The sequence below is a fragment of the Solanum tuberosum genome, unplaced genomic scaffold (genome assembly GCF_000226075.1).
Source record: "Solanum tuberosum cultivar DM 1-3 516 R44 unplaced genomic scaffold, SolTub_3.0 scf00427, whole genome shotgun sequence".
In the NCBI taxonomy this organism is placed as follows: domain Eukaryota; kingdom Viridiplantae; phylum Streptophyta; class Magnoliopsida; order Solanales; family Solanaceae; genus Solanum; species Solanum tuberosum.
Genome location: NW_006239351.1, coordinates 110,003 through 132,755, shown reverse-complemented (window position 1 = coordinate 132,755; position 22,753 = coordinate 110,003). Strand labels below are relative to the sequence as shown.

Genomic DNA, 22,753 nt, shown 5'->3' with positions numbered 1-22,753 from the left:
AGTTTGGTGGGCGAATTTATGACTAGTAAAGGCAAGGCACCTACCTTGACAGAGGTGAGAAGATGGGCAAGTAGTTTATGGAAAAGAGTCCATGGCCTGAACATTTATGATATGGGGAAGGGTTTTTTTCCTTTTCGAATTTGCATCCAAGGTAACAGCGGAACAAGTAGTCGAAGGGGATTGGGTATGGAGAAACTTGCCAGCGAAAATGCAGTGGTGGAGTCCAACAGTGTGTGCGTCAGCAGGGGGAGATAGAACCAACGCAATTTGGATCAGGGTGGTGGGTTTGCCGTTACACTTCTGGGAGCACCACACCTTCAAAGCTATTGGGGACTTTTATGGGGGTGGATAGAAACAGAAGAAGAAACCCAACTGCGAAATCATCTTATATGGGCGAGAATTAAAATCAAAGGAAACGGGTCTGACGTGCCAAAGGAAGTGACAATAGATGATGGTGCTTTTCTCTACACGATGCAGGTGTGGACGGAAGCACCGGCGAGGGTGACCGTCGATGTTTACTGCTTTCAGGAGACAAAAATCAGCAAGGATGTAGACAGGATTGCCAAACAATTGTGGGCTAGTAGATGGATGAGGTGTGGGTATATCGAAGCCGATGGCAGCAGCGGGGGGGTCCTGATTATGTGGGACTCAAGAATTTGGGTGGGCAGTAGTGTAGAGGAAGGAAAATTCTCAATTACATACAAATTCGAAGCTGTCCAAGACGGGTTCTGCTGGTTTCTCACTGGTGTGTATGCTCCACACACTAGAACTGAAAAATTAAAATTAGAATGCTGGGAAGAAATTGCTGCAGTTAGGGAGCTATGTGGAGGTCCGTGGGTCACTTGTGGGGACTTCAACACTGTTAGAACAATGGCCGAAAGGAGAGGATGCAGGAGAATAACCAATGTAATGACTGATTTCTCGAGGTGGATAGAGGATATGGAGTTACATGACCCTTGTCTAAGGGGTGGGAATTTCACATGGTTCAGAGGGCCTAACCAGCACAGTGCTGCTAGGCTGGATAGGTTTCTCTACTCAACTGAGTGGGATGAACAATTCAGAAACATTAGACAACAAATTATGCCTAGAGTTATATCTGACCACAGCCCCATTATGCTACAATGTGGTGACTGGGAACAAAGGAAGCCTTACTTCAAATTCGAAAACTGGTGGACTAATGTAGAGGGTTTCAAAGATTTAATTCAGGACTGGTGGAATGGTTTTGTTGTGGAAGGATGCCCAGACTTCAAACTTAGCATGAAATTAAAGATGCTAAAGCAGAAACTCAAAGAATGGAGCGGTGTAACATTTGGGGAACTCATCAACAAGAAAAACAGGCTACTAAATGAGCTAGCTGAGATAGATCTGATTCAGAATGACAGAATGCTGACAGAGGATGAGATGATTATTAGAGCAACGATCCTAGTTGAGCTAGAAGAGTTAGCAAAGAATGAAGAGTCCAGGTGGAGACAGAAATCCAGAGTATTATGGCTAAAGCAGGGAGATAATAATACCAAGTTCTTTCAAAGAGTGGCAACAACACATAGGAGATACAACACCATTGATAGACTGGTTATTAGCGGGGAGGAGAGTAAAGACCCGAAAGAAATCAAAGAGCATATAACAAATTTCTATAAGGTGTTATACACTGAATCAGAAAGCTAGAGGCCACCTTTTGCGATGATGAACTGCCCCAGAATAAGTCAAGAGGAGCAAGAGTGGATGCAGAGACCGTTCTCAGAAGAGGAAGTGGTACACATTCTCAAATTGTGTGATGGGGATAAAGCCCCTGGCCCAGATGGTTTCACTATGTGTTTCTTCAAGGAGTGCTGGGAGATCATAAAGGATGATGTGATGCAAACAATTCATAACTTCCATCAGAATGAAGTGTTTGAAAGATCCTTGAATGCCACTTTTGTGGCATTAATCCCTAAGAAGTATGGAGCAGAGGAACTCAAGGATTTTAGGCCAATAAGTCTGATTGGTGGAATGTACAAAATCATCGCTAAGTTGATCACTGAAAGAATGAAAACAGTTATGGGGAGACTGATTAACGAGCATCAAATGGCCTTCTTGAAGGATAGACAGATAACGGATGCTTCTTTATTGGCTAATGAGTTGGTGGATTCCAGGGTGAAGCAAAAGGTGCCAGGTATTCTATGCAAACTGGACATAGAGAAGGCATATGACCATGTGAACTGGAACTACCTATTTAAAGTTCTGAGTGACATGGGGTTTGGGAGGAAATGGGTGAATTGGATTAAGTTTTGTGTGTCAACAGTGAAGTTTTCAATCATTATAAATGGGAGTCCAGAAGGTTTCTTTCAATCACAAAGGGGACTGAGACAAGGAGATCCCATGTCCCCTTTCTTATTCCTTCTAGCAATGGAGGGACTCAACTACATGGTTAGAAAGGCTAATGAATTGGGGTGGATAAGAGGCTTTGGTGCATATACTAACAGAGCTAATAACACGGAGATCACACATCTACTGTATGCAGACGACTCTCTTGTGTTCTGTGGTGCAGAAGTGCACAAATTAGGCATCTGAGGGCAATACTAACCATATTTGAAGCCATTTCAGGTCTACATGTGAACTGGCAGAAGAGTTGCCTGTTCCCTGTTAATCAAGTCAATAATATGCGAGGCCTAGCCGACAACCTGGGCTGCCAAGTGGCCTTGCTTCCCACCAAATACTTGGGGATGCCCTTGGGAGCCAAGAACAAAGAATTGGAAGTATGGAGTGAAGTCTTGGAGAGAAGTGAAAGGAAGCTGACAAGGTGGAAGAGTCAATATTTATCTCTGGGAGGTAGAGTGACTCTCATAAAATCAGTTCTGGATGCCCTCCCAACATATATGCTAAGTCTTTTTCCACTACCAAAAAGTATTGGAAAGAAACTCAACAAGTTGAGAAGGGTGTTCCTTTGGCAAGGGAACAAAGAGAAACAAGGATACAACCTGGTTAAATGGGAAGAGGTGATAATGAGCAAAGCACAAGGAGGTCTGGGCATTAAGAACTTAAGTATTCAGAACACTAGTTTGCTGCAAAAATGGTTGTGGAGATTCTGTTGCGAGGATACAGCATTATGGAGGAGGTTCATAGCTGAGAAATATGGCCTACAGAGTAATTGGATAACTGAAGAGGTGAATGGCACTTTTGGGTGCTCAGTATGGAAAACTATTAGGAGAATGTGGACTGACTTCAATGCGCAGGTGACTTTCAGAGTGGGGAATGGCCTGAAGATCAGTTTCTGGAATGAGATCTGGTTAGGCGATGTGAAAATGAGGATACTCTTTCCTGACTTGTACATTATTAGCCTACAACAGAATGACACTATAGCGCAGATGTGGAGTCCTCAAGGCTGGAACCTTATGTTTAGAAGGGCTCTAAATGATTGGGAGGTTGAAAGAGTAGCAGACTTACTTCAGGCTTTGAACCTGTTCCTTGGCATCAATGCAGAGTCCGACAAACCAGTTTGGAAATTGCATAGTAGGGGAGTTTTTACAGTAAAGTCTTGTTACTGGGAAAGAAACACCAACCACTCTTTGACAACATTTTGGCCCTGGAAATTAATATGGAAGATTAAGATCCCTCTAAAAGTTGCTTGCTTCACTTGGTTGGTAATTAGAAGAGCTTGTCTAACCCACGAAGTGCTACAAAGAAGAGGTATACAGATCTGCTCAAGGTGCTATATGTGTGAACAAGAGGCTGAAGTAAATGGCCATTTATTTTTGCATTGCAGGATGGCTACAGATCTGTGGAACATGTTCATTCGTATACTCAGGGTTAATTGGACAATGCCTAGAACCACTTTTGAGGTACTAACACACTGGCAAGGAATTGGGAAGAGAGGATCAAAGGAAGATTGGTGGAAAAATGTACCTGCTTGCATTTGGTGGACACTATGGAAAGAAAGAAATGGAAGGTGCTTCGAGGGGAGGTCAAGCAGCTCCCAGATGATCAAGATGAAATGCCTTAGTCTTTTGTTTTTTTGGTGTAAGCAAGATTTAGTGGGGGAAGTAGATAGTGTAGTGGAGTTTATAGGCCAATTGTAAATTTTTGAAAATTTGTTTTTGGATTTGAGAATGATGGCACCCCCTGGGGGTTTGTAAATCCCTCCTCATCAATTTCTTGATGAGTTCTTTTGTGTGAATATAAAGTTACCTATTTCAAAAAAAAAAAAAAGTTGTATATATATAAATGTATGTCTGTGTCTGTACATATAAGCGTCTGGGTTTTGTTGACGAAAGAATGTATTCACCTGGCAATAACTGAGTTTATTGTTCACCTCCCTGCCAAACACACAAGAAGTGAAGGATTTTTTTATTTGTTTATCTATATTTTGTCTGGATGTTTAACGTAATCCAAAAGATGAAAGACAGAGATGGTGGGCTTACCTAAAGCGATAATTTAAAATATGACAAACGAAATGGCTACAATATCAGTTGCTATTCTGTTTTATATTATCATCTTTAACCTATTGCAGTTTTCATTTGTGTTATCTCCTCTTCTGGACTCATGGTGCCTTGTTTCATGCTAATAGGCACTATTGGAATCTATGGGTGTCAGTGGATCTACTGGACCAGAAGCTGTTGCTGCTGCTGAAAAGAATGCTGCTATATTGACGGCTAGGGCTGGCGCAAGAGATCCGTCTGCAATTCCATCTATATGCCGTATTTCTGCTGCTCTACAATATCCTGCAGGTGAGAAAAAAAATATTCTTCTTCATTTCAATGACTTATTATTCACTTGAATCAGGTGCTATTGTTAAAATGCAAAAGTGAACTTGTTTAAGAATACGTTTTTTTTTAGCTTAAATGTTACTCCCTCTGTCCGTAATTACTTGTCCACTTTTCCTTTTATAGTTGTCCCTAATTACTTGTCCATTTTGACAAATCAAGAAAGGACAAAATTTTTTTACCTATTATACCCTCAATTAATTACTTTGTTAAAGGTAGAACTTTTTGAAAATCTTGAGTTTTTAATTGATCTACTTCATAATGAATAGAGGTAAAATGGTAAACTCACTATGCTAATAATTGTCTTCTTAATAGGTGTGTCAATTCAAAAGTGGGCAAGTAATTAGGGATAGAGGGAGTATTTATATGGACCTGGAATTTAAATTATTTGCCAGGACACCTTAGCCACCATAGCTCTTTTAGTTTGACCAGAATATGACCCTTGAGCGGTAATAAAAGCCAAGAAGAGATGTTGAGACAAATTTGATCTATAATTCATCTAGATTTGCTGGAAAATTGTTGATTGCGCTCATGTTTGCCTGCTGATAGAGTGCCTACTGAGTTGAAGTGGCACCATGTCATGTTGCTATCTGAATAATGATTAACATTGACATAAGTTTGATGGGTTAGATGGACATGAAGAAACTATTTGTAGAAGAGAGAATAGGGATGTACCAGGGAGAGGAGCATCTGTCTCTTTTGGTTGTCAGGGAATTGAACTCTCTCTCTTTATTTTTTTTTAAGTTAGGCTTAAGAATGAAGATTGACTAGTGCCAGAGTGTGTATAAAAAGAAAATATGTTTCCTTTCTTTACCAAGAAAAAAAAATACGTTTCCTTGTAGGTTATCCAATTTGAGAGGAATTAAAATACCTACTATAAAAATAGTTTCTTTTACCTGTACTGAGTCAAAATCTGGAAGAATAGCTTATTCTTCAGTGATGAGATGCAATGAATATGTACTTATTACGCATAATATTTGGATATCCTTAACTTGAAATGACAAAAATAGTCACTTACGTTTGATGATAGGTTCGAAGTAGTCAGTTAAGTATGCACAAAACAATTTTGGTCCTCTAAGTTCTCCAAAAGTTATCACTTTTAATATCCGTAAAAAAATTAACAAACTTTGTCTGTTAGATTTGACGGGAACTATGAGAAAAGGAAAGCAGTGCGAACTCACATTTAGAGGTACAATTTTGTAGTTTCTACTACCTTGATATATTTCTAGAGTCTGATGCAATATTTTGAGGTGTAATTCTACTATTTTTTAAAAATATTTTTAGCGTCTAGTGCGAATTTTTGTGTTGCATATTTTAAGATTTGATGGAACTTTCTTGTTGTTTATGATTACATATTTTTCCTCACTGTTTTCGTCAAATCTAACAAAACATAAATGGTTAAATATTTGACGAAGACTAAAAGTGTTACTTTTGGACAAACTAAAAGGACCATAATTGTTCAGTGATTCTTAGAGGACTATTTTAAACCTACCACTAAACATACATGTCCATTTTTGTCATTCTCTCCTAAACTCAAATTGTGAATGGATACAAGTTTAGACCTTTGAATTTCCCCACAAATTATGGAAGTATTAGCAGAAATATTTTATTTGATAACTGTGGTGTCCAGGCCAAACTTGTGTGTACCTCGACTAATTACAGGTTCAAGCTACCTCCCACCAACACAACTATCGGGTGATTCTATCCATTAAGACTTAAGATAGGTGGGAAAACATTACCTAGTATTTTTGCCTATGCAGGGAACTTGAAACTTCATGGTTCTCAAACCATTTCATTGACCATTATCAAAAATGGAAAAAACATTAAGATTCCATTTCAACTTGTGATATTGCTCGTCGCCATGAACAAATAAGACTTAAAAAAATGTCTAAACCAAAACCCACCAAACAAAAAGAAAGAAAAAGTTTCAGAAAGTCAATTATATTCTTTCCTTTCTCGATTGCCAAATAGTACATATGAAGCCATTCATGTCCTTTTAAAACCCTTTTCAAAACATGCATTTAAAAAGTACACTCATGGGCTTACCTTTCAAATCTGAACTCAATGTAATAGGAAAAACTCATGTAAAACCTTTATAAACCCGACTTTTATAAAAAAATAGGGCTCATGTGATACAAATCATGAACAAGAGTTTAGAATTCGATATGCGTAATAGTAATCGAAATTTCAATGATAAGGAAATTGGAACTCAAAATACAAAACACAACCGAAGTTAGATTTCAAGAACTGTGGGTAGAACCATAAACATAACCTTTTAATGACTGAATTTAGATGTAGGATTTGAGGATGAACTTAGCCCATCACTATGAGTAGCCTTACATACCTCGAAGAATAAAGTTCTTGCCGAAACTGGAAGAACACTTGAAAACCCTAGCTTTCTCCTCTTGGATTCTTGCTGTAAGACTTGGAAGCGTTAATGAGAGTAATAGGGTTGATTAATATTATTTAGAACCTTATTTAGGTGTAAAAAGTGGGGTTTAGGCTTAGAAGGAGTGGGAAAAGACTGAACTACCCCTCTTAAAAAGTTGTTGAAACCTTCCACGGGGCCATCTACAGTTCGTGGTTTGATCCATGGACCGTAAATCCCATCTGTGGAATTCATATTGAAATTTTAAGGCTTAGAAGTTCATTCTACGGGCCCAAACTATGACCCATAGATGGGTCTGTAAGAATTATACCCAAAATTGACTCCCAGTACTTTTTCCACGAGTGAACAGTATGGATCGTAGAAACTTCTACGGCCCATAGAAGTGATTCGTAGGTCACTTACTCAGAAAACTCTATTGTGGTAGTCTTTGGTAAAACGATCATAATTTTTTACTCCAAACACGAAATGAGGCAAACTTGGTGGCGTTGAAAGACGACTCATAGACCTTTCATTTGATATCATGGGCCACCTAATTCATTATGTGCTGAGAGATATGATCATTACTTTCTACTCAACTTTGTATTAGGGGATTCTAGTGACCTTAATTCATATCCAGATCCATTCCACACTAAAGAATTGACCTTAACACCTAAGAACAATTTAAGAATCACTCGATACGACCTTCTATGCAAATGAAGAATGGTTAGGGCCTTAGCTTAGAAAGTGGGGGTGTCGCAAAAAATTATGTAAACTCAAGAAGAGAAAAAATTGGTGTTTGATAGAGTAAAGAGAGTAAGAAAGTTTGTAGCCAGAAAGAGCGAAGCCATGCGAAGAGAGAGAGAAAAGCGACAATGATTATTTTAAAACGTATTAAATAAGTCTGAGTGTTGTTGAGGCTCTCCTACAGATTTGATTTGTTCATATCTTTTCAAATTCATTAAGAGTTTTATTAACAAAAGAAACATATGGACTTGATGGGTTGAATCTGAATGATTAAGATTCAAACCTAAAAACCAAACACACTTAATGGGCTGAAGAATGATTAAGATTCAGAGTTTCAGACCTCCATTAAGTGCAAAAAATGAGGCATTAATGTTTTCCTTTTCACTCACCTTAGATTTTAGAAGCTAACTGTGCCCCCCTTCTCCCAAGTCCACCTGACCAAAAGGCCCCAACCGAGTTATTCCCCAGCAGTTCTCATTTCCTTCTTTTCCCTAATGTTTGTCTTCCTCACTTCTTGTATCTGAAGTTCTGAACTGACTTCCCCCATTTTCTCTTTCTGGTGCGTGCACTTGACACTAATGACTTGTAGAGTATAGAGGGGCTACAGAGAGGCGCTACTTTGCTTCCTTGCTTTTTATAAGTATATAATAGATCATAATGTACATATCTTGCTTTTATGAGTCAGAGAGTGGAAAAAGGAGGGCTACGGAGAGGCACTACTTTGCTTCCTTGCTTTATTAGTATATGATAGATCATAATGTACATGTCTTGCTTTTCTGAGTCGGTGAGTGGAAAAAGGAGAAGAGCGGCTGGAAGCACAGACAATCATTTTCTATTGATCTCTCGGGAAATAGTGGAGAACAAATCGCCTTATGAATTCTAATTGTTGAAGGTCGAATATATAGGGGATCAATCAAGAAGCTTATTGATTTTGTTGAAGGAAACTAACACGATTAGCTTAGGAAGTAAAGAATTCAATCATTTTTTCTGTCGTAACTCTCTGTAAAGCAAAATATGCATTCGGGATCTTGTGGAGGCATTAAATCAGTAGCGGATAGCATAGGCATTATTGACTTGTTCAGGTGAATACAACCTCTTTTCTTGTTTCCAGTTCTTGGCATTTTGGTCACAGGTTCAAGCCCCATACATGCAAAGCAAAGCCCAGTATTTAAGTGGAGAAGGGTAGAGGGTGGGTCCATTATCCAACCGTGTTTAGAAGGCTGTGATTGGTCCAAAGGATGGGTCACAGGCAGATTTATCGGTTATAAAAAAAAAAAAGTTAATCTAGTTGATTTGTGTTTAAATCTAAGTGTAGCATAAGGTGGTGTTATGCTGTCTGCTGACTTGTCTGGTTTGGTCAGAAAAGCTATGGGCCAATAGTCTCTGGTGCAGCTAGCAGGCTTGGGACTTTAAGATGGATATAGTTTCAATTATAGTTGCCTAATTGGACCAAGGGCCATCTGAGTGTTAGAAACAGTGAGGCAAAATTTGACTTGATCGGATTTCCAGACATCTGAGCTTCTATCAATACCCTTAAAAACCATTTGAGACAATACGGCAGTATAATCAGCAAGTAGAACATGAGAGACCAAGAAGGATGATAATGTGCAAAGCTTAAACAATTAAGGCGATAGGAATCACCTTAAGCTCATTTAGGTTATGGTGTGTTTGTGATTATTATGTCCCATAAAAGAATCACAAGAGAATGACCTAAATCACGATTTATCAATCTAACTAAGCCCTATATGAATGAGTCTTTAGATGGATCTAAGTTTGGCATTTCAGTATGCCTTTTTTTTTAACCCATTTACTGGATTGAACTCCTTGCCCTCAAGTTATGAAATAAGTTGCATAAATACTTGAGCTCATTATTAGTTCGTTATGTTGTTTTTGTAATATGTATGAGCTCTGTTAGACACAATGGCTTTTATTGAAATTTAAATATTCATACCATGACTTTCTTGGATTTTATTGGCTCAAATATTCACTATTTTTAAGCTTGGGTTTGCATTCCTCACTATCACACCTTTTACCTGTACTGATGATTGTACATCTTGCTTTTGTCCTTTTAACTTGTGTATTTAGGTTTGGATGTCTCTGATGCTGGCTTAGCAGCAGTTTTAGAATCTTTGGGATTTTGTATGAAATTTCGTGGTTCTGAAGCTTCCATATTGGAAGACTTGGAAAAGGCAATCAACTTGGTTCACACACGGCGAGATCTTGTTGAAAGTGGTCGTGCATTATTAGATCATGCTAACAAGGCACAAAATGAGTATGAAAGGTGCGACAAATGTCACTTACCAATTTTTCTTTTTTTTCCCCGGGTCAGATCCTTGCTTATTTGCAATGCACAAGTCTTTCTATTTCTTATTCAAACCAAAAACTGGGGTGCCTTAACAAAATTAGATTGGAGTCTAGTGCCTTTGTTGGACATTAGACTGAACCAATATAGAATGGTTGGTTTTATTGTTTGTGCTTTGTAGGACGACAAACTACTGCTTAGATCTGGCAGCTGAGCAAGAGAAGACAGCTACAGAGAATTGGCTACAGGAACTGGATGTAGCTATTGGTAATGCTAAACACTGCCTTGACGAGGAATGCAAGTATGCTCGGGGACTGGTGAGTAATTTTTGTCGCTGATTATTTTGTTCACCAGTTTGTTCAAGATAATATCTTACTTAGAAATGGATAAAATAATGGAATTACACATTTCTTTATATGCTGTCAATCATCCATCTGGACACAGATGTGGGAGTGTCCAAAACGAAGGTAGAACACGCCACAAAAGAATATTTTTTACTTGATATAAGTTTATTTTGTAAATTGTTTTCTTTGATATTTATCATTTCATGTCTTCCAAATGACATCTTTCATATCTTCTGATTAACCTCCTTGGGTGATGTTAAGTCGTTGGTTATGGGGGGAATGGGTATGCTTATCTGGTCTTGAGCAGTCCTTGCCTCATGAGCTAGCTTTTGGAATTAGGCCCAAGGATCATGTGAATTTTAACATCTTTCTGCACAACTGCATGAACAGAAAGTACTTTATGTGAGTTGCCAAGAACCCATTTCTGGGAAAACATTAGAGTTATCCTAATTGATCCAAAGATTTTGTTTCTGAATTTATTTGGTGTTAGAAGGATATTTCAGTTCTGTTATGCCCAAAAAGGGGAAAGCAAAAAAATGGGTCTTTATAAAAAGAGAAACAAACATTCAAGCTCTGTAACTAGGATATCTTGGTGATGCTATTATGTTCGTTTTCTTTTTTTACTTTCTCACATACTCTTCTTTGCTCTGTTCTGAAAAGTTCCTGCTTATGCAAATGTGATATTGTGGCATCTTTACAGGTAGATGAATGGTGGGAACAACCAGCATCAACTGTAGTTGACTGGGTTACTGTTGATGGACAAAATGTTGCTGCATGGTGGAATGATGTAAAACAGCTTATGGCATTTCATGATCAACAACTTCACTGAATCATCTCTTTGGCCGCTGTTACATAATGTCTGTAAATTTTCCTTTTTCCGCTTGCTAGTTCCTTGCAACTTCATGTGGCTTTTGGTTTTCTCGAGGCTGGTATCATCTAGAAACAGCAGTAGCAAAGCAGGTCACTGCAAATCTAGGCAGCATCTGTTGCAATTTGATCTTCACCCTAGACCTAGGACTGTAAGAAAAATTCAGTTAATATGGGGAGACTGTCTTCCTCTTACATAGTTTCAAGGCTGAAAATGTAGGTCGAGTACAATATGTTGTTGCAGATGTTCTTTCCGTCATTTTTTGTTGAAAGAGAAAGGAGAGAATAGCATTCATATAATATAATCTCAAGAATAGATGTAAAGTGGTCTGCACTTCACACTATTTGAGCCTCTCTATACTGCTTGTGTAACGCCTTTAATGTTATAGATTAGATCTCATATATGAGCTATTACATAGTACAGCGAGTATTTTCACTTTATTTGAAATTTGTGAAGTTGTTAGTTTTGAGGGTAGACGTGCTGCAGAGCTAACCCTTGTTCTCTAGAAGTTCAAAACATTTCAGTACGTCAAAAGATTATGAACCTACTTAATTAGCTATACATTCTGCCTCATAGAATGAAGTTTTATGTTACTTACGAGTTAACACAAATGGGCACAATTTGATGCAATTCATTCTATTTGTTGGAGATGATGTTCAAAGGTCTTAGTGAGGAACTACGAGAGGTTGACTATAATTGGTATTAAAAGAGATACAAAGGTATGTCGAAGAAGAATTGAGAGAGGTGATTAGACAGAACATGTGACACATATACGACATATCAAGGACATGACCCTAGATAGAAAGATAGGAAGGCCGAGGATTAGAGTAGAAAGTTAGTAGATAGTCAAACATTGTCTAGTTTCCTTCACATTATTGTTATTATTACTCTCTTACTATCTTATTTGTCGATTTTTGTATTACTTGTATTTTCTTTGCTTTAGTTATCATATTGTTTGTTATTGCCATTGTATTTACTTTATGCATTTACTTTTTTATATGCTTTACTTGAGGATCTATTGACAATAATCTTTCTATCATTATAAGGTAGAGATAAAATTGTGTACACGTAATCCCCCGAACTCCACTTCTTCTTCTTGTCATTTTTCCTATCACGTTTAATTGGTCACGAGTAGTGATGTGTTTAACAAAAATTACATTTATTTGTTCAACTGACAATAATATTCTACACATTTTTTTTGGAAATTTTCAATATTCAACTTCTGAAAATATTTATATCACGTAGTCCATATATATATATCACGTACTCCAAAATACAATAATTCTAAGATAATTTTGACCTTTTTCCTTAAAATAATGTAATGCTTTTAACACATTTATATGTTCAGGTCAAATAATTACTACAACTAACTAAATATACAAGGGAAAATTGTATATAATAGCAAATTATTAATTCAAATTAAATGTTATAACCACAGTTTGATTTAATTGTAACCCGTAGCAAATTGTTGCCATTCGCCTCTATCCCTAAAATTCTTGCTCGCTAGTCTCTCCCTCGTCTCTCTCACTTTATACAAACACAAATGTATAAATTGAGTTTTTGTTTGTATAAAGTGAGAAAATTGTATATACACATGCAAATACATATATATTCGTCCTATACACTTATAATTATACAATATAAATCAGATTATACAAAATACAATGTATAATTTGTGTTTGTATAAAGCGAGAGAGAGAGATTTGATACACAAACGTTTTATTTTGATTCAATTGTATACACATTCAAATTTTATGCTGATATACAAACACAAAATTGAATTGAGAGGCTGCTAGCGTTTTATCTGTCAAATTAACTATAATTTACATAGTTTTAACTTTTATCACATTACATAATGAATTATACAAAGACAATAGAGGTTAACATTTTAGCTTGTAATATGTTAACTGTCTTAATTTTAGGTTATATCAATCTCACTAATTACGGATAGCCACCTCCTATTATCTATTAAATAATCTGATAATGCAATTTTAATTTTCTTTTTACTATGTTAAAGACAAATTTGAATTAACATAGGTTACGGTACAATAGTGGAACTATTTTACCCTTAATTAGAGGTATGGGGTTCGAGTCCTATGTGATTCAGATTTAGTCGAGGCTCCAAAGGGTGGAAAAAAGAAGACTAATTTGATGAGTTGTACAGAATGTAAAAAACTTAAAGGATTTCACATGAAATCACAATACATAGTTGGTGGAATGTTTCTTTTTTCAGTTAAAAAGTAGTAGGGTTAAAATTTCCTAACTGTAAACTAAAAAAATAAGCAACAATCTCGTGGTCTCACCAGCTTAAAAGTTGGATAACCAAAATCCATACTCAATGCATGCCCATTTTCTAACTAGCTTATTGTGCCAAACCCATCAATTTTAGATAATGGATTTTTTCTTTAAAAAAAAAAAGATGCCACATTTTAGCTATTGCACTAGAAGCTTTTACTATGTTGTTTGAAGGCAAAAAGGTCTGAAATATATTTGAATTTTAACCAAAATTGTTGTAACAATACCGAACTTCGGAAATATTTTTATTTTATTTACACGATATAATTTTTTGACCTAAAATATAATTGATAAAACTCCTTAGAACCCTTTAACTTTGCCCTTGTGTGCAAACAATTTGGACCCCTTGTATCATAATTCGACCGCAAGGACCAAATTGTCTCCTCATCCTTTACTGATTAAGGGTGTGTTTAGTATAAAGTAAAATACTTTTATGAAAAATATAAAAAAAAATTGGATTTTTTATTTTTAAAACAATACATCAAAATAAAAATATTACAATGTCAGATAATCCATTTTGTCAATGTCCTATAGAACGTTATTTGTGGTAACAAATTACTTAATAAAACATTATTGGCATTAATGTTTTATGTTTCATCGCCATTTTTGACCGTTGGATTTCATTAATTAAATAATGTTTTATACATTATTGTGAAATACATTTACTCTAGTTTTGAAAATTTTCAAAAAAAAAAAAACAATTTTGACGAATTGGTTTAAATAATGGCTTACTTCGATCAAAAATTTTATTTTCTTATAAAATAAGTGAATTTCTCACTTATTTTTTAGCGTATTGGTTTACGTAAACGAAAAAACAAGTATCCCAAAATCATCCATACATGAAATAGCTAGTAAAATACTATCCCTTTTAGTTTCTTTGTACCAAACACACCCTAAATAAAAATATAAAAAAATAAAAAAGAGAAGACAACCAAAAAAGAGTTGAAGATAATTCCTTTGTTGTGGTATATTTTTTGTTAGTCACAGGTCTTGCATGAGGAGATACAGATGAGGAATTGGCAACATCCATTATAAATTTATTTATGTTTAAAGAAGTTCATATATTATTATTATTAGTATAAAATCTTACTAGCTAGGAAGCCAAAGAATGACAAATTAATTAGAGTTGAAATCATTTTTTAGATTGTACATACAATCTAAACAAAATGTGTTGGTTTTGGATGATACTTGTCTTCCTTGGTTTGGTATTTTGTAACCTTTCAGCTTCAGAAGGTAGGCATATTTCTAGCCATCATCCAACTGCTCTTGTTGTAGGAAAAGTTTTCTGTGATGTTTGTCACTATTACCAGGATTTGTCAAAGGCCAGTCACTTCATTTCAGGTTCATCACCATCCTGGTTAACTTTTTTAACTTATTGTTGTTTGGAATGATTAAAAAGTTGTTTTTTCTGGAAAATCACTTACTCTGTCCCTTTCAAATTGTTTCTCGTTTTAACTTGACTTGGAGTTCAAGAAAATAAAGAAAACTTCATTCTGAATTTTGTGGTCTTAAACTAAAGATATGTAGAATTTACCATAATGTCCATTAATCTTATGGTCTTAAACATGTCATATGTAAAGTTGAAATTTAAAAGTTGTTGAAAAGGAAAAGAGACATTTTTTTAAAAAAAAGACTAAAAAGTAAGTAAGACGAACAAATTGAAATGGAAGGAGTATTTTCTTAAAAAATGTTAAGGGTTAGAGTCTTATATCAGTTGGGGAATGGGTTGGTGCTGCTTATATTCAACTTGATTAATCCTCCTCTCATGAGCTAGCTTTTGGAGTTGAGTTAGGTTCAAATACTATATCTTTACATGGTATGATAGTCAGGTTCACGCTCCACTTTGGGCCCAGACATGAAGGAGGTGTTAGAGTCCCACATTAGTTGGAAAATGAATTGTTGGCCTATTTATATGAATTTGGACACTCCTCCCCTCAAGTTAACTTTTGAGATTAAGTTAGGCTTGAATGTCATATCTTTATGAAATGAGTTCTTTTTATATTGGAAAAGGGAAAAAAGAGAATTGTGAAGGAAAATGACTTATATTCTGAGAAATATTTCTATCATACCAAACACATTCTATTCTCTCTTCTTTCTTGGGAATCTTTTAAACTTTTGATGCATTTTTCTGCTTATAGGAGCTATTGTTGCAGTGGAATGTGCAAACTCAGGCAAAAACTCAAGATTTTACCAAGAAGTGAAAACAAATATGCATGGAGAATTCAGTGTACACCTTCCTTTCAACGTGGACAAACATGTCAAACATGTTATAGGATGTTCAGCCAGGCTAATCAGCAGCAGTGAGCCACAGTGCGCTGAGGCATCGACAACAACAACCTCTTCTTCTTTCCAACTCAAATCGAAGAAAAAGGGAACACATATTTTCTCTGCTGGATTCTTCACTTTCAAACCTGTAAACCAACCAAAACTTTGCAACCAAAAACCAAGCATTCATAGTACCAACAACAAAGAAGCATATCCTGATCCCATATTAACTCCATCAGTGTCGCGTTTTGTTACTATTAATCAAGGCTATCTTCCACCTCTTCCAGGACTCCCTCCTTTACCACAGCTCCCTCCTTTACCACAACTCCCTCCTCTGCCACCTCTTGTATTGTTTCCACCGTTTTTTCATGGACCTCCGATGTCTCTTTCACCTTCAACATTTCCACCGTTTTTTCATGCACCTCCAATGTCTCCTCCACCTTCAACATTTCCACCGTTTTTTCATGCACCTCCAATTCCTCCACCTTCAACATTTCCACCAAATTTTCATTCACCTATAATGTCTCCTCCTTCAATACCACCTCCAATTACACCACCACCTACATTTGATTTAATTCCATTACCACCACCACCATCGCCACCTTCCCAATTTCTTCTCCCTCCGTTCCCATTCAGTCCTATGCCTGGCTTACCTGGAGTTCCTCCCGCTTCTACTTCATCTTCGAAAAAGAACTCCCCTTAGTCCAAATGCAACTATACAAATACCTAGTAGTTATATGAATAGCTTTACAATAAATTCATTTGCTTGGATTCAAGACATAAGAAGAACAAAAGAGGGAAGATATATTGAAGACTTGGTGATCGAGGCTCACCTACTTATAGTTAATTGTATAATTATTTATAATGTTCCAACACAAGACCATTATATTATAGAACCATTAAGATGTTGGTTTACCAACAAACATTCTGTTATAGATTAAAACTCACTTAGAAACAAGGTGACAAACCAAATGAACGACATATTGCATCTTGCTCAAAAGCAAATATTGGCACCTAGTAGAATAGCCGAGAGTTTAATTTATTAATTCGATTAATGTGTTAAGAAAAGAACCTCAAACATTTGACAACGGATATCCCAAATATAAATGAGAATTAGCAAAACTGCTAAACCAATAACCCATTACCAATGCTTCATCAGTTCATCGCATCAAACTCATCTAACTTCTCATTACGATATCTTTAGGATAAAATTACAATATATACCATGGACTAACATGAGCATATTCATATGCAATCATTGTGAAACTGCCGTATTCATCTGACCAAACGCCGTTATCAGTAAATACTTGCATTATGTTGTTGATTCGACTTAAAGACCAAAATTTTCAGTTTTTCACAATGATACAAGTGCTGACTTTTATTTCTGAAAACACAATTGAAAAGCCAGCATCCTGTTTAAGTGAACTAATCACAAAATACTGAAAAGGAAAAGATTTGGTAATGTACATAAAATTCTTCATGCTGACATTTGAAACAACTTCAAATTTCCCTGTTTAAATATCAACTATGAAACCAGATCCATGGAGGCATCTCAAATCGATAGGCATAACCACATCACACTGACAGAATTTCCAAAGTCGACTATCTAAATACCCTTAAGAATGACAATGCAGCTTCTCATATTTAAATGGAAACCTAACTGGACAACCATAAGCTGTTTGTGCACCACCTCATCCACAGAGACCAACCACTTCAAGTATCTCCCCATCGAAACAATGACAAGATGCAGAAAAATTAGGAGTGGAACCATGCTAGATTGACAATCACATACTACCTTCTGTCCTAAGCCTTTTAGGAGCACCATCATAGTTCTCTTCACTGCTTAATGTTGTAGTTGTGGCTCCACTGCTTGGTTTTTTGCTGATATCAAGCTGTACTCTAACATCGGCCAGTGAAGGATCCACTCCCACAGATGCTAGTGTCTGGTTTATGATATTAAGCAACCTGCTCAATACCAAGACTCAATATGTCACATAAATAGAATCCAAAATCAGTAGTATACTAGCATCATAATATAATTTCAGATCAACTGAAATCAGATCAGAATGTGCCTAAAGGTTCAGAGGACAACTGCTCAAGTCAGAATGATATGTACATGTTTGTTATACATTTCTTCGTTTTAATGGGAAGTCTGGAAAATCCTTAAGTGAGACTCAAACCTCGAAATCCAGAGATCCGCTTGTTATTAACCTTCAACTTAGATTTCCATTTGATGGGTCAGGTAGAAAAGTTGGGGGAAGCCATGCAGGGAAACCTGATTGATATTTGATTGCTCGGGTAAACAATGCCGGGTCATATAAATGACTTCCTTCAAGCCACTGAAATCTTTTTTGAATTGGCAATTTTATTCACAAAAAAATGCAAACCCACAAGTTGCAGCAGGTTTTACAAAAAAAACTATACTGGAAGGGGCTCAGAAAGGCTACAATCTGCATTTCAACCAACCAGCTAATAACCACGAGAAACATTACCTAGTCTGAATCTATTTCATGCACTTGGCAATCACAGGACAATAAGAAATTGGAACACTACAGGTAATTCTTCTAAGACCTTGACTGCCACTAGGCCCACTGGGTCCAAGGTACTTAAAGTGATTCTGTATCACATGCCTATTTCGTAGGTGTAATACAAGTTTGGCATCATTACAGAAATTAGCAAGTCATGGGGGCGTAGAAGAAATAAATTTGAATTTCCACCTTACCAGGACATCAAGTCATAGCTATTGAACTCGTGATAAATCATCTTACCTTTGAGTATACGCATGTGATCTTGCAACTGCTTCACCATCGCATTTCACTTCTTCCTGATCATTTCTGCCATAGCTCAGAACCTCCGACTCAATTGTATCTCGTTTACCTGGCCAACATAATGATTGTGGCTGGGAAGGGTGCTCAGCATCAGGAGATGGTTCAACAGATGCATTTTCAAATAAATTAGGTTGCAGTGGCATGTTAAAGGCAATTGCTTCATCCGCTGCCATATGAGAATCGTGTGTTGCTCTATATAAAGCAGCAGCAGTCAAGTTCGGTTCTACAAAGCTCTGGGCACTCGAAAGCAATGTTGCGTTAATGACAATATCATCCTCATGAGTAGAGCCGTTTCTGATTATTTGAGAATGTTCAACAGAGCCTTCCACGGGCCCAGGAGTGCTTCTCTGTCAATAATAAGAGAAGAGCATTAGTTTTACTTTCAGAAAAACACTACTGCTTCCATCCTAAAGTTGTGCCCAACTCTCCTCCTAAAACAGCCTGAAATCCGGTAACTTTGCTTTGGAGGGAGAAAATTAAAAACAAATGTAAAGCCTTTGTTTGAACCATAGGCGAGGAGTTTCCCCTACAAAAACAGCTAACGTCTGCATTTTTCTGTATTTGGAAAGCATCCAAAATAACTACTGAATTATGACTTTACTGTACAGTAACTGGGGCACACAGGTATAGGGTAACATCAGAGAACATTTTTTTCTTTAATCCAGTACTTTTCAGAGGGTAATATCTGCAGTAAATTAAAGTGCTCAATCCGATTTTATATAGCTCAGTTTACTTCTCTTGGGTCAAACAATGTCTTCTTTCTCATGGTGCACTGACTTCATAATTTTCTAATACTATTTGTTAAAGAATGACAAAAGTCCCACATCGGTGGTTAATGAGATGGGTGGACTCCTTATAAGGCTTGAACAAGCCTCCTCCCTTTGAGCTAGCTTTTAGGGTGTGAGTTAGGCCTAAGACCAACATGGTATCAGAGCAGGGCCCATCTCACCTGATGTTGGGGCCCCCAAAATCAAAATTGCCCACGCACCAGATGCTAAGCACTGGGCGTGAGGTGGGGTGTTAAAGAATGATAAAAGTCCCACATCGGTGGTTAATGAGATGGGTGGACTCCTTATAAGGCTTGGGCAATCCTCCTCCCTTTGAGCTAGCTTTTGGGGTGTGAGTTAGGCCTAAGACCTAATTTAACATGGTATCAGAGCAGGGGCCGTCTCACCCGATGTTGGGGCCCCCAAAAAATCAAAATTGCCCACGCACCAGATGCTAAGCACTGGGCGTGAGGTGGGGTGTTAAAGAATGACAAAAGTCCCACATCGGTGGTTAATGAGATGGGTGGACTCCTTACAAGGCTTGAACAATCCTCCTCCCTTTGAGCTAGCTTTTGGGGTGTGAGTTAGGCCTAAGACCTAATTTAACACTATTATTAAAGAGTAGAAGATTCCTTCAGTAAGCCATCTGGTTATAATGAATCTATTTTAATGCTATAACTAAACTGCCAAACAAGAAGTGAAGGAGGGAATAAAAATCGAAGTATAAAATATCACATAGCTAGAGGACAAGAAGCCAACCATGTGTTGCCAAAGAAGGAAGTTCTTCATTATATCTTCAACATTAGCCATTCCTTAAGAGATGGACTGAAAATACTATTGCCTTTTTTTCCTTAATAGGGAGGTAGAAAAAAAGTTCAACAATAAGGAGTAAACATGAAAGATTATCATCCAAGCAAACAAGTCCAACACCACTTGAAAAAAGAATCCACAGCATACCATCAAACAGATGAGAAGTGCAAATGATGCAAGGAACTACTGTGCTTTTTACTCAACATAGCAGAATAGCAATAAGAGAACTTAAATTAACAACAATATAGCAAGGAATAGGGAGACCATTCTAGAGATAAGTATTGAAAACACCCCTAAACTTGGCATGAATTATTACTTTAATCCTCCAACTATTAACAGCCTTAAAAACACCCCTTTACTTGATTAAGTGAATTTAAAAACACCCTTCTTATGCCACATGGGCATATATGTAGAATTTTCTGTTGACGTTGTGTATACATAAATATTTATTTTTTTTGAAAATGGTAATGGTGTGTACACATAAATATATGTAATAGAAATTTTTTTAAAGAACATTTAAATAATTAAATGTTAAGAATTTAGCAATTTAAGAAGATAAAAGAACTTTTTTTTCTTTTTGAAGATTTATTTTTTCTTATCACCCACCCCATCCTCTACCCAGTACCCCCCCTAGCCTCCCACCTCACTACCCACTCACCCCCAAAAAGAATTCTTTTGAACTTATTTTTTTTTTAGGGGAGAGGAGTGGGATAAGAAAAAAAAAATATTTTATTTTTAAAATAATTTTTTAAGGGGGCGAGTCAAGCTACTCGGTGGTGTTGGATAAAAAGTTTTTTGTAAAAAAACTTTTGAAATTTTTTTTGGGGGGGAGGGGGGTTGGGGTACTGGGTAGGGGATGGGGTGAGAAGAAAAAAAAATCTTTACTAAATTTTAGCATTTAATTATTTGAATGTTTTTTTCTTTTTTTTTACTACATTTATCTATGTGTACGCCACATTAGTAGAAAAATCCACATATACGCATAGGTGGATGACATGTGGCATAAGAGGGGTGTTTTTAAAGTTGTCAATAGTTGGGGTACTAAAATAATAATTCACACCAAGTTTAGGGGTGTTTTTTTTTTTATAACCGAGAAATCCGTATGTGACCCGCCCTTTGACCAATCACAGCCTTCTAAACTCCAAGTTTAGAGGTGTTTTCAATACTTATCTCTTCGTAATACTCCTGTATTCAGATTAATATCACACTTACTATTTTAGAACATTCCAAAATGCTTGACATCATTCTACCAAGGGAAAAGATTTAAAAATCATTTGCAATTTGTTCTATATTTATCCTATGTTCACCTATCAGTCCATAAAAGCCTTCACCATTTTCTTGTCTCAAATATGCCCCTCCAACTAATATTTTCGGCCATGAAAAAATGGGACTTATTTGGTTGATATGGTGGAGCCACATAGGAGTATGTTTGAATCTTATTCAATTATGCAGAAGTATTTTTGACTTTTTCAATTGTTATATGGGCATGCTTCAAATTATTTTACAGAGGGTATATATAAACCAAGTTAATAGTTTAGGGGTGATTTGAATCTTTTATTTGTCTATGTGGCTCCACCGTGGAAAAAGTCAGAGCCAAGCAGGAAAACATTAAAGGTAGGGGGGATAATTACAGTAGAGGCTTTCATGGAAGACAAGTAAACAGATGGCAAATATAAGACAAATTGAATACTTCAAGGTACATTTGAACATTTTCCCCTTTTACAAATAATATGATTTCTACGATTTCCACAATCTTGAAGGCTAGAATTATTTCTTATTCAAATCTTAAACTGACTTTTATCCATCACTTTAATATTTTCTCCTACTACTACTTCAATGTATACAAGTTAAGTTTACATCTTAAACTCTATGCCCATTCTACTATCAATCATGAAGGAATAAAAAGTAGTGTTGTAAAAAGCGAGCACTTTACCCCTTTAAAGCGCCGGAGCAACGCGAAGCGCAAGTAAGTTGCTTTCCAAGTGCAAGGAGAGCCGACACTGAAGAAGTGAGTGCTTCAATTGAACAGGTATGAAGCAATTGCTATGTAATCTTTTAGGGAGCAACTTTTCGAAAGCAAAAGAAAAGGAGGCCTTTTAGACCCAAAAAAAATGAGTTCAGAGTTCAAACTCACCGACGCTGCTGCTTTCACTAGTTTCGCCGTTCTCTGCTTCTTCCTTGGCATCTGGTGTTGTGGCTTCTTTTCTTTCTTCTTTTTCTCTTTCTCGCTACTTCTCACCTTATTTTTTTTTATACTGGTAATTTGTATTCTTCAGCACTAGGGACTATGCTGGCCACCTCCAAAAAGGTACAGTAAAGAGAATAAAGATACTTACCAAGATAATATAAAATCCACTAGTTGGATTTCCTCTTCTATATTTTGTTCTTTACACCAGAAAACCTAGTGAAGTAATAACTTTCCA

The 22,753-nt window shown here is 36.6% G+C and overlaps 3 protein-coding genes across 4 annotated transcripts in view; 2 read left to right on the top strand and 1 right to left on the bottom strand.

Moving 5' to 3' along the window:
* Positions 1-11,791, top strand: part of LOC102598591 (AUGMIN subunit 5) — a 24,003-nt gene extending 12,212 nt beyond the window's left edge. Inside the window, exons 7-11 of the mRNA XM_006363195.2 lie at positions 4,544-4,703; positions 5,878-5,928; positions 9,937-10,132; positions 10,335-10,470; positions 11,198-11,791. Coding sequence (XP_006363257.1) covers positions 4,544-4,703; positions 5,878-5,928; positions 9,937-10,132; positions 10,335-10,470; positions 11,198-11,326 — 672 coding nt within the window. The 3' untranslated portion in view covers positions 11,327-11,791. The remainder of the gene's footprint in view (positions 1-4,543; positions 4,704-5,877; positions 5,929-9,936; positions 10,133-10,334; positions 10,471-11,197) is intronic.
* A 2,955-nt stretch (positions 11,792-14,746) lies between these two features.
* Positions 14,747-16,902, top strand: LOC102598252 (36.4 kDa proline-rich protein-like). 2 transcript variants are annotated; one of them, XM_015303350.1, is made up of 2 exons: positions 14,747-14,893; positions 15,799-16,902. In XM_015303350.1, exons 1-2 carry the CDS (start codon positions 14,827-14,829, stop codon positions 16,626-16,628), a joined length of 897 nt encoding a protein of 298 aa, XP_015158836.1. In that variant the 5' UTR covers positions 14,747-14,826; the 3' UTR covers positions 16,629-16,902. The 2 variants fall into 2 exon arrangements, with proteins under 2 accessions (XP_015158836.1, XP_006363256.1); XM_006363194.2 differs by having other exon boundaries at positions 14,747-15,001.
* Positions 16,903-17,218: 316 nt separating this feature from the next.
* LOC102599241 (uncharacterized) lies at positions 17,219-22,476 on the bottom strand. Its single transcript, XM_015303351.1, has 4 exons — positions 22,465-22,476; positions 22,264-22,330; positions 18,694-19,100; positions 17,219-17,890 (listed from the first exon to the last, which is right to left on the bottom strand). The coding sequence occupies exons 3-4, from the start codon at positions 18,924-18,926 to the stop codon at positions 17,710-17,712; spliced, it is 414 nt and encodes a 137-aa protein (XP_015158837.1). The 5' UTR covers positions 18,927-19,100; positions 22,264-22,330; positions 22,465-22,476; the 3' UTR covers positions 17,219-17,709.
* Between the last annotated feature and the right edge of the window lie 277 nt (positions 22,477-22,753).